The sequence below is a fragment of the Silurus aristotelis genome (genome assembly GCF_946808225.1).
Source record: "Silurus aristotelis genome assembly, chromosome: 12".
Taxonomy (NCBI): Eukaryota; Metazoa; Chordata; class Actinopteri; order Siluriformes; family Siluridae; genus Silurus; species Silurus aristotelis.
Window position 1 is genome coordinate 11,905,222 of NC_139585.1, and position 12,951 is coordinate 11,918,172.

The 12,951-nt window shown below is 36.2% G+C and overlaps 1 protein-coding gene and 1 long non-coding RNA gene across 2 annotated transcripts in view; both read left to right on the forward strand.

The window, feature by feature from the left end:
• The window catches only part of cdh12b (cadherin 12b), a 136,114-nt gene extending 123,935 nt beyond the window's left edge, over positions 1 to 12,179 (forward strand). The window contains exons 10-12 of the mRNA XM_083556708.1: positions 2,842 to 2,959; positions 4,707 to 4,958; positions 10,892 to 12,179. Coding sequence (XP_083412834.1) covers positions 2,842 to 2,959; positions 4,707 to 4,958; positions 10,892 to 11,415 — 894 coding nt within the window. The 3' untranslated portion in view covers positions 11,416 to 12,179. The remainder of the gene's footprint in view (positions 1 to 2,841; positions 2,960 to 4,706; positions 4,959 to 10,891) is intronic.
• Positions 1 to 12,951, forward strand: part of LOC310734576 — a 342,084-nt gene that overhangs the window by 251,400 nt on the left and 77,733 nt on the right. The window lies entirely within an intron of this gene.

A 12,951-nucleotide genomic window follows, 5' to 3' on the forward strand; every position in this document is an offset into this window, starting at 1 on the left:
GTCAGTGCCAGCAAAGCCTTCTCTGCTGACCTAAACACTATCAGAAGCACTGACCTACATTTACAACCTAAATTCTAATATTTGTTCCATTAATTGTATTAATTTATTCCCAACAGTTTGGACTGCTTCCAGTACGTGTATGTGGATGTTAGATTTTTTTTTGTCCAATCAGATTTCAGGTTCTATGTGCTGCCATATCAATCTAATCTGCCCAGGGCCTTCAGAATCAGTAATACTGGCCAATGTACCTTGGACTTTTTAACAATGGGTCTGTTTCTTTAACCAATCAGATTTGCCTCACAGGGCCAACTAGCTGGCCCAGAATAGCGTCAGTATTTTTAAGTTCTCTGATTGGTGGGTCAGAGGGAAACTGTTACAGCCAAGTACGACTAGCAAAACACATCTGTAGCACGCTGTACACGTTAAAACGTCTAAGTTAGACTTTTTTTATTCACACAATGGCTGACGGAGGAAGAGAAATTGGTTTGGTTTTGGACATTCTTAAAAATCTCATTGTGAGGAGGTCGGCCAACCCCAAAGCTAGCTAGCTTGTCTCAGCTCAGGAAATGGTTTGCTCGCCACTTCCAGACCAGTGAATACGAGCGGTACCACTGGATTACCGCCTCTGAGGAGCGGTGCAAATTATGAGTATGCATCTCTGGTGAGTAGGTTGTATTTTATTAAAATTTTTAATGTTTTTGTCATGTAATTATACAAATATTTATTCTGAACTGCTCCAGATGATGTAGGTGGCAGAGTTGTGGTTTTAGTGTAGAGGATTGGAGTTGTTTTCACTGGGTTTCTTGCTTTAGTAAAATGGTATTCACCCTCCATATGTGAAATATCTCTCTCTCTGTAATGCCACACGTTGCTAAATTGCGTTTTTGTACAGTATGGATGGTTTCTAAAATTGCGACGTGGTGGTATTAAGAGGTGAATTAAGTCGGATAAGTCCCTACTGAAGGACCAGGTACCAGATGCATGGCCCCCCAACTGAAAAATAGATATAAGCACTAAATAAATATCGATACAGTAACATTGTCCATGCATTGTAGCATATAATGTGTTAAGTAAAAATAAAGTGTGCTATAATTCCTCTCAACAGAGTTTAGGATGATGGTATCTTGTGTTCGTAATCTAGTGAACCAATTTAGATTTTTTTTTCATTGATAGAGCTTTACTACATCACTCTGGATAAGGGCATCTGTCTGCTTAATATAAATGTAAATGTAAATGAGTCCTGGTTTGTAATTAATCCTTGATCATTTAAAAATGTCATCACTTGTACTATCATGTTGGAAAAAGTATGTGAACCTTTTAGTAACTGGTGATCAGAACAGGTTAGAGGAGTTTTGGTTTATTCTTTCTAATAAAACTGTGGTGCTGGTGGGCTTCCTTGCATGAACTGCTTATAGGTCTTTCTAAAATATGTTTAGGTTTAAGGACTGGACTTTGACTTGGCCTTTCCAAATGTTATTTTTTTTCTGCTTTAACGATTTCTGTGTAGAATGACTAGTGTGCAATGGGTCATTGTCTTGCTGTATGACCTACTTATTTTTAAGCTGTAGTTCACTGATGTATACTTTGACATTATCTTGTATAATTCCCGGTACTATTGAAAACTCATAGGTCTACCAATAATGGCAAGCCATCCTAAACATCCTGTGGCAGTAAAGCACACTGCCACCTTCAGGCTTAACAGTGGGGACAGGGTTCTTATTTTGGAATTAGTGTTTGATTTTCATCCAAATATAATGCTTTTAATATTTTGCTTTGATTTTATTTGTCCATGGAACATTCTTCCAGTTGGGTTCTGGTTTATCAGCATGTTCTTGAGTAAACATCACAGACAGAGTTTTTTTTTTTTTTTTTTTGAGTGTAATAGCTTCCTCCTCAATCCTCCATTCACACTGTTCTGTTCAGTGTTTGCCTGAAGGTGAACCCATGCTTTCCTGTGTTTATATGTTATCCTGGTGATTTGTGATTATTTACTGCACCCTTGGAATGAAAATAACAGCCATGCTGAATTTCCTTAATTTGTATATTATCTGCCTCACAGTGAACTGGTGGAGGCCAGATTCTTTAGAAATGGTTTTCTAACAATGCCTGGTGAGCATTTAACTCTTTTTTTTTTTTTTTTTCCTTAGGTCTTTTTTGTTTGAAGCATCACACACTTACATAAGCCTGTGTGGTAAAGACCAGACTTTGTTGATGCAAGCGAGGACCCAAACTTGCACACTTTTTCTTAGTCAAAGATATTGTATGTTTGATCATTTTGCTCAATCAAAAATTACAAAAACGATATACTTTTGTTACATTTTCATTTACACACCTATTACTACACATCTCAACAATGCAATGAATGGAAATTTGGTTCCACCTAGATGAGGATGGGTTTTCATTTAAGTCTGGTCCTCTCAGAGTTTTTTTCTCATAACATCTCGGGAATCTTTTCTTTGCCAGTCTCCATTGGCTTGCAAATCAGGGATAAGCAATTATAAGGAACAAACTTATAGTGCAATAATCTTACACATTCTTTTATACCACCCTATATAACTGCTTTATCTGTGTAAAGCTGCTTCGAGACAATGTCCACTGTAAAAGGCGCTATACAAACAAAAATGAATTAAATTAAATTGTTATGGTTAATTCAGTTGTATTCTCTTTATCTAGTTTATCTAGATTCGGATAGACATTAATAAGACATTGATATCCAAGACGTTAACATATAATCTTAAATTGTATTCTAAACAAGAAATGTTTACATTGATACACAGCAGTAAAATTATTTCAAGAAATGTACAGATAATTGAGTTTCACCAAATTGTCCTTTATAACTAGGTGATTCAGATCTTCAGTGCAACAGATGAGGATATTCCTATGAGAGAACACAATTTCTCTTTCAAATCACCACAAGAAGAAGTGAAGATCAAGAACTTTACCATCAAAGATTTCGGAAGTGAGTATCTCTCTCTCTCTCTCTCTCTCTCTCTCTCTCTCTCTCTCTCTCTCTCTCTCTCTCTCTCTCTCTCTCTCTCTCTATATATATATATATATATATATATATATATATATATATATATATATATATATATATATATATATATATACCTCTCTCACACCCACACACAAAGTTTCGATTCTATCTACTAAGTTCTGTATTCATATCTTCAGTAAATACAGCATTTGTTTGAATATGTGTGGAACCAACCTCTTTTTGTAGCTGTAGCATTTCCCATGTTGTCAATAAACTGCAAAGTATTTTTAAAATGCAAAAGGTAATTTTGTAAATGATATTCCCCCGATAAAACAGCTTGATTCCAGTTGAAACGACAGTCTCGTAAACAAAGCCTTTTGCATTTTTATGATTATACTCTGGCAAACACGGCTGCCAATACATTGCACTAACTTGGAGTGCTGTCTCCATTATGCATCACCCTGCTAGCTGTTACAACCCTGATAAAAACCTTTCATACAATTGTTGATGAGGTAGAAATCACAAGGTAGCCTCAACATGTGATTTGGTGATTCAGCTGCACAGAGTAATAATTATAATAATAAAAAAAATCAAACAAGCATAAAGTGTCCGAAATGCGGTCTATTTAAGGAAATAAAAATAGGACAATGATTTATTTGCTTTGCAAGAAAACATTTTATTACATTTTTATAATATTCAGCCATCTTATCCCTAATCATGATTTTATCCATTATCCTGCATCACTGAAAGCTTTACATGTCAGTAGTTTTCTAGAACAGGATGAGAGTCACTATGGGTTTGAGAAACATTTCACTGAAAATATCCAAGTCTTATGTTCTATAAGTACAGTTTAGAGAAAGACACCATCTCTTTTTACATATCTACTTAATAAAAAATTTAAGGATTGTGATTGTGGTCTTATGATTAGCAATAGAATTATTTTTTTTTCTCAGATATAGGGAAGTAGGATATTTAATTAAGATATTATGCATTAACATGTAATGAGGTAAAAGTAAATGATTCCCCAAATAAAAATACATTTACAAACTACAGATACCTTACATTATATAAACATTATATAATGTTATATAAACATTGAAAGTGCTATAAACATTGAAATGCTGAAAAAAAAAAAATGAGTGTGTAGTTGGCAGCATTACCTGTTTAAAACAATAAAGGAAAAAAGAACACAACATAGTTTGTGTCTGTATTTATTCATTCATTCATTCATTTTCTCCCGCTCATCCGTAATTCGGGTCGCGGGGGCAGCAGTCTAAGCAGGCCCCCGCCTTTGACTGCTGCCCAATCCTCACAGCACCGTCCCTTACGGTCCCTCCTGCAGGTGGTGAGCCCACGGGAAGTGTCTGTATTTAGTGATCAATAAATAATATTACTAATAACAACCATCTCAATTTAATTGGCCTCAGTTGACTATTGCTTTCACCATGAAATGAGCAGTGAAGTTAGATTGACGGATGGGCTCCTGGTAGTTTTCACCACTTTAATTCATACTGGTCAGACTCTCAGTTGGTCAACAGTCAGGTTGGTCAAGTTGGATTGTTCTAATCTGCCACACTAGACTTCATTCGAAGTGCCTTTGCCTTTGTTATAACCCATAAACCAAGCTTTACTTAATAAATATACCCTATTCTATATTTAATTGCTTTTCTTAAACCTTAAACACTGCACTTGTTTAAATATTTTGTCTTTTATATTCATATATATCCAGACAACACTGCAGGCATTGTAACCCTGCGCAGTGGCTTCTGGCGCCGTGCTCAGGAGATCTACCACCTTCCAGTAGTAATTGAGGACAGTGGTTACCCGATACAGAGCAGTACTGGGACCCTGACCATTCGTGTGTGTGGCTGTGATTCTGACGGATCCCTGCTGACTTGCAGTGCAGAGGCCATCTTCCTCCCTGTGGGTCTCAGCACCGGAGCACTTATTGCTATCCTGCTTTGCATTGTAATACTGCTAGGTGAGTGGATTGCTGGCTGTTACTAACCCGGGATGAAATCAAGTCTAATTAACATGGAATTAAAATAATTACAGCATTGTGTGAGAATGCAGCGAAACCCTGTTATTATTTTATACCTGGAAAATATGGTAATATTAGGCTTTGTCAAGCCTTAAAGATTTTTGGGAAAAGGGTTTTGCATCTGTGAGCCATACATTACAGGTAGTGAACTGAATCCAACGCACGGATTGCAGTGGCTACAGATACAACGCAGATGATCTCAGTAATTAGGTTCACTTAATTGAGGACAAAATCATTAGTGCTACCAGATGGTGGACTGCAGATTTGGAACGTATCACGGTTTCTAACTTAAAAAAAAATTTATATATTGCGTGCACCTAGTATAGTCCCCAGATGAGATATCACAAAACAGAACAGTGAATCCATTTCTGGAACTTAACCAGAGATTTTCATATGATTAAATTTGCATTGTATTGCTTCTAATCCCACTCATCATTAATTAAAAAAAGGTATCTCAAAGTTCTGTCCTTCATGAGCTACATGCCAAACTGATCCTGGAAGACTTTTATTGAGTGGATCAAAATAAACAGACTTCTGAAGCTTTCCAAGCTCAGTTAATTAGAATGCACTTATTAATTAGGCACCGGGATATCATCCATGGTGGCTTCTCTCCTAATCAGATTCATATAAAAAAAAATCCCTACTAGCGAGATGGACTTAGATCTTGATGAGAAATTTGGATTGGGCTATAACTTAGATCCTAAGCTCTAGGCTGAGCATAAAGAATGGGCAAGGGAGCCCTTATTGCCTCCTTACAGTGGCGATTTATGCAGCATTGTTGGTCATTAAGGTAGGACTTTCTGACTCATTTGTTGCTAACTAGACCAGAAATATTCCACATAATTATGACTTGAAAACAGAAACACATGTTTATTTGTTATACATACAGTACAGCAAATGAAATTTTGCAAAACATATGATTGATCTAGTTCCAATTTGTAATATGTATAAAACAGTATTTTAAATGCCCAAAGTATGATTAATCATGTAAACATGAATTCTACACCAACTACAAGGAACAGCAGGAGTTTAATCTAAATGGCAAACGCAAAGTTAAGCAAGCTGACAATAAACTGCATGATCAAGCATGTCGCAGCATATAAAGTACTGTACACTGGTAAAGCAAAAGCTAACATCTACAAAAACAGTCCTGGGTGGTAAAGATTAAGCAAGATACAGTATCACTGCACAGTAAAGAGCTAATTCAATACATGGTGAAACAAATAGTCTTGGATATAGTGTATGCATCACCCAAATGACTGATGTTAAAATTCAGAATATGAAGTCATACCTGTTTGACAATAATTAGTTACTTGCAGTTTATTCTGTAGTTTTCTACAATCCTGTATTATAAAAAGCGCAAACGTACAGTATATGGGACACCAGTGGTCAGAGAGTTAACTTTTTTCTTCCCTTCACAAGTTTTTCCTCATTCCCGCAGTTGGCCGCATGTTTTATCTTCAAACCTTGAGCAGTGTAATTGCTTACGGTGCACTTTCAGGAAGGAATAAATTGTACAGAAAGACACAGGCACCAAACTAAACCGTGTGTAAACCAAATGAATCCACAGTATACACTGTGCTCCAAATATGATGTTTATAAAGTGCTTTTAATGTTTGGAACAAAACGAGTTGACTAACAGTGTACTAAAGGATAAAAGAAAACTGTGGAATTAATTGCACACATTTTAAGATTGAAAAGACTAAAGTAGGTTTAAAATAAGCAGTAAGTGTTATTTCACTTACTTACTTTATAGTTGTTCTAGAAATAGTATGCAAGTGTATGTGTAATGTTCCTAAAAAAAAGCCTGGTCATAATTCTTAAATTAGAACTTTTGTTTATGTATGATAGATTTAAGAAAACCATTTTACTTGAATATCTTAGTCACATTAAGTAGCTTTTGATTCCTCTCAGTGGTAATAACAGCTCTAGTCTAACATTTCCAGAATGCTTGGCCAGTCTTTGCTCATTTCTCTTGATATATCCACCAGATGTTATACATTACCTCTTTCAGATAAACTCTGTGGCAGGATACAAACTTCTTTCCACTTAACATAAACATTAGACTTGGAATGTTGGATTGAAGATTCTATAGGTAAAATTGTGATAGATTCCAATTGTCTCTGGCAAGCAGGTTGGATTTAATCGTTTATCGAGAAAAATATGTGTCGACAGGATTATCTCGAACATAGCCAAATGTGGACCTTTCACGAACTCCTACTACAAATTTGGATGCACAGAATTGTCTAGAATATATTTGTATGCTATGGGGTTAATCACCTTTGCCATAAAATAGAACGCCGACTGCATGCCAGGCTTTCTCACCCAACATCAGTGCCCAGCTTCGCTAATGCTCTTGTGGCAAACCTAATTGACTGATTTTAAATTCTTGCAGAAACCAGTCTAAAACAAGCACATATTGCTGTGATGGTCAAATGTCTACATAGATTGGTGTCCAAATTGAAAAAGGCTTCTGTTTATTTTATTTTTCTAATTTAGTGCAACAATTTTGTTATAAATTACATAATTGACAACTTGTGTGAGGCATAGAATCAATGAAAACTTCAATAAAAAAATTTAAATTTAGAACTGTTTGAAAGTTTCTGAATAATTGTCCCCTTATTGCGTTAATGACAGTGAGCACTCGATCAAACTTTAATAGCAATGGATTTATGGTCCATTTTAGATCAGATACATAAGAGTGTCACTTGGACACCAGCTTTAATAGAAGAGATTAGACAAGAGGAAAATATGACCTTTAGTACAAAGCTGTTAACATGGTTAATATCATACATTTGCATAAATTTAAATAAGGACTTTGAGCAGAATCTTGAATCAAGATATAACATTTACTTTCTTTGATTAAAATATCTCAGAATTTTCAAACTTTCCGCTTATTTCCAATTCTAAATGAAACTGTGGTCTCAGCCCTTTGGACTCTCCTTGCCATGATTGCTCACAAAATATTATAATTGGCTTAAATGTAGGAAATGAAACAATGTCTTTATTTGGGTTACTTCATCATAGAAGAATGCAGTAACTCATGCTTTGTGTTAAATGTACAGGTTTTTTTATTTCAGTAATAAGCTAAGTTATAGCTAATAACCTTGAGCCAGGTAACATTATTTCTTTCACTGGAATAGTGAAAAATGTACACATGATTCATATGTCTTTTTTTCTTTCCCCATACTACCATCATTTAGTTGGGGCACGATAAGACAATGGCATATTGCGCACAATCTCACAAGCTTAGCAGCTGAAAGATGATAAAGAACATTTGTATCATCTTTGAACAATGCTCCAGATTCTACTGCACTGTTGATAAGAGAATACCAGCACAGGTGTTAGAGGATACTAGCAAAGGCTGGCATACCTCCCTGCCTCCTTGCTGAATAGACCGCGAGAGACCCCTAAGGCTCTTTTAGTCATATTCATGTGATAGCCTGAATGGTTCACTGAGTAAACACACAAGCACAGAAGAAGAGAAGGGAATATATGCAGGGAGAGACATGGTGGGTGACCTCTATTATAAGGTGCTATGTTTGTCAGCCTGACCCACTTTCAGTTCTGCAGCAGCATCCATGACAGTCACAGTTAAAACTCTGTACAACCAAAGAAAATGCATTATCAGCTGCTCTTCTGCATATCTGAAACACATACCAAAATCACCCCCTTAAAAGCACAAACACAAACACACAGCCACACAGAGATTAAGTGTTGTAATGTAGATGCATGTCACTTGGGGGGGCTGTTGTTTCACAGCCATAATCTCCTCAATGAGAGGGTAGAAACCACAGGGTTATTTTTATTCCTTTGGTCCTGCTGGTCTCATGTTCTTCCCGCAAGTGTAATATTTTGCAAGACTTCACTTTTATGAAATTTATGAACATTTGCCTTCATTCCAAACCAGCACTCTAAACTCCACACACACGCACACATAATGCAGAATAAAAAGCAGTTCACACACACACACACACACACACACACACACACACACACACACACACACACACACACACACACACATTAAGAGGACTGCACTGCATTCATATAAATGCATATCTTCATTTACCAGACTCAGGCCACAGGGCAATACAATGAATCTAAAAACTTTACACACCCCAGTTCAAAGTTTTTGTGATGTAAAATAAATAAATAAATAAAGTTAACCATGATTAATCATGTCAGAAGTTCTTTCCTTCCATCAATGTGAAATTGTGATGCATAAAAATTCTGTAAAAATCAATCAGAAAAAAAAGACCTACTAACAAAAGTGTGCACATGCTCAAACTAATACTTTGTTGAAGCACCTTTTGATTTATTACACCACTGAGTCTTTTTGGATAAGAGTCTATCAGCATGGCGCAGCCTGACTTGGCAATATTTCTCCACTCTTTCTTGCTAAAAACATTCTAGATCCATCAAAATGTAAGGGCATCTTCTGTGCACAGCCTGTTTCAGGTCACCTTGCAGATTTTTATTTGTAGGGCATTCAAAACACATTGATCTTTTGGTTAAGCCATTCCATTGTTGAGTTGGATTTATACTTTGGGTCACTCTCATGCTGAAAGGTGGGATTTTCATCTTCAGCTTAAATGCAGAGACCCAAAGGTTTTGCAGTAAAATTGACTAGCATTTGTAGCTATTTTGGATTCTCTTCAGTTTAATAAACGTTCTGACTGATGAAAAGCAATGCTCAAACATGATGTTGCCAACGCCATTGTGCACCATGGGTAGGGTGATATTTTTCTTTTTTTGTACCATACCTACTTTTTGAAACTATTTTAGTAGTATACCTTTTGGATTTAGATTCATCAGAACACGTATAGTTTGGGGTGATTTAGGTAATCTTGGATGTTTTATTTTGTTTGTTTGTTTTTTTTGTGAGAAAAGGTTTCCATCTAGCCACCTAACCCCATAGTCCAGACATGTGACAAAATATGAGAGATTGTTGCCATATGCAGAGTGCAATCAGTAATTCAGTCAGATATTCCTGCAGCTCCTTGGCAGCCTTCCTGGTATGTTTTTGTCTTGTTCTTGTAAACATTTGGAAGGAACAGCCTGTTCTTGGTAATGTCACTGTGACTTTATTTTGTTTATTTGTTAATGAATCTTCCATAGTATCTAATGTTTTGGAAATTCATTTATTTCCCTCTTCTGATTGGTACCTTTCAACAAGTGAGATACGATTTATGCTTTTTGGGCCCTGTTTTCTTCATTTATAATATTGTGTGTCTTGCTGTCATATTTGCGCGTTTGCTGTTAACATTGCATACCAAATCAACACACCCATGTTCCCAATTCTAAAATGGTGTGCACACTTTTTTTACCAGGTTATTGCAATTTTTGTTGTCCCTATTTTTCTCTGAAATGGTTCTGATTGCTTTTCCCCTTAAAGTTTATACATTGTAATTTTACAGTTAAGAGTTAAAAAAAATTCTGATGGGATTTAATTTGGCTTGATTTTTTTAGACCATAAAAAGCTGCTATTTTTACAGGTGTGTGTAGCTGTTTTATATTGATTATAAATCTTCCCCAATAGCTCAGTAAAAATAAGTCAGAATGCTGGAAAGAAAAGGTTTTGCAGCACTTTAAAGTAGTCCGACTAAATTGAAAAAGATTACGACTCTGAATAAACTTTTGCAGGATTGAAGATGCCGCCATTCTGTTAACCCATGGGTTACAATTCAGGCAACCAATTGTTCATGTAAATGCAAAAAAATTGAAGCAAGCTTTTTTCTTTCATTTTTTTTTACCCAAATGTCATTTTCTCTCATTTTTTTTTCTTCAGTCACTGATTGTGGTTGGGAAACCCCTTTCAAATAGATGGCTGTTTGATATTTGAATGTTTACGTGCTTTTGTCTCCCCACAGTGATCGTAGTGCTCTACATGGGAGTCCGGCGGCAAAAGAAAAAGGAGACGCTTATGACCTCCAAAGAAGATATCCGTGATAATGTTATCCACTATGATGATGAAGGTGGAGGAGAGGAGGACACACATGCATTTGACATTAGCACTCTCCGAAACCCTAAAGCCATCAAGGACAATCTTTATCGGAGGGATGTTAAACCAGAGGCTGCCTCTGTTCCTCAGCCGTTAGCCGCCTCACAGGACAGTGAAGACCTTCAGAAGTTCATCAGTCAGAGACTGCAGGCACATGACGATGATAACTCTGCACCGCCCTATGACTCACTGGCCACCTACGCTTATGAAGGTGAGGGATCAGTGGCTGAAAGCCTGAGCTCCATAGAATCATTAAATGGTGAGACAGAAGAGGATTATGATTACCTAAATGAGTGGGGACCTCATTTCAAAACCCTTGCAGGGATTTTTGGAGAACGTTCACTAAGCCAGACTGACATCATCTCCACAAGCACCACAGAAAGCAACCATTGATGATGCCATTTTGCAAAATGTTTATTTATTTACTTCACTGTCTTATACTCTTTCTTTCTGTTTTTAATACTTTTTTCAACCTCAAGCTAGTGTTGAAGTCCAGTTTATTTTCATTCCCCAATGCAACATAACTGACAAGAATTTAAACAAGTATTATTTTTTATATTTCTTTCTTTTTTTCTTCGTTTTTTTTTCAGTGCTTAAGGAAAGACAAAACTCAAAAAGGGAACGAAAACATCCTTAAAAAGTGCCTCAATAGATTTTATTTCCCTTTGCTTTACCTCTGATTTTCATGCTAACACAAAATTACCCCTACACACTACTTCCCACACAAACACATGCCTTCCAGAAAAGCGAGACAGTGCTGAAGATGTCAAGTGCTTTAGCATTTCATAAATAATGTTGAGACGAGCTTCACTAAGGATTACGGGAGGCAAATGTGGATACGGCCCAAGTTTGGCCAAAGATCATTCAAATGCTATTTATTATATTTATTTATTTGTGAGGCTGATATATTTTTTCTTTCTTTTTTTTTTGCGATGTATTTATCTCTATTTATCAAAATGTTTTTTTTCTCTTGAATACACTTTTGTAATTAAGTGCTCCTCACATTAACATGGATGTTCAAGTGTTGTGAGGAAACTGTAAAGACTTGTATATAATGTTAATTGTACAAAAAAAAAAAAGAACAGTTTAGGGCTAAACATGAGTTACTATATTGAGTCATGTAACATCGTTTTCTTAAATAAACACCACTTACAAAAGCTATTTTTATAGATATATTTAATTTCATGCAGAGTGGACCAACTACCCACTCTGTGGTGCTTTTGTGAATGTTCTAACTGTTTATGTATGTTTTTTTTATTTTTTTAACATATCAGTAGATGGATTGGCTACGTTACACTATATGGACAAAAGTATTTGGACACCCTATTTTTTTGCCAAAAGTGATTCCTCCCCAAACTGATATGACAAAGTTGGAGGCATACAATTGTATAGGAAGTTTTTGTATGCAGTAATATTGAATCTTCCCTTCACTTGACAATGAAAATTCCTCATGCACAAGCACAACGCTCTCTGAAGATAGAGTTTAGTTGGAGTCGAAAATCTCGAGTGGCCTGTTGCAGAGCTCTGATTTTAACCCTGTTGAACACCTTTTGGATGAATTGGAATGCAGACTGCTCCCCAGGCATTTTCACCCTAAAATAATAACTGACTTTAACTAAAGACCTTATGTCTGACTGAGTAGAAATATTTACAATCACACTCTAACATCTAATTGAGCTTCTACCCAGAAGAGTGGAGAGTATTATAACAGCAAATAGGGACTAAATGTGGAATAGGATTTTTAAAGCACATATGAAATTTAATGGTCAAATGTGCACAAACTTTTGTCCATATAGTGTATTGCCCTTAGGGGTGTGTGTAAATGTGTGTGCAGGAACTGGACACACATTCACATACATATATTTGCACCCGGCACCCAGTATTCGCAGGAATACACCGGAACCCTGTCAAAGTAAATTAAGTGGTTAG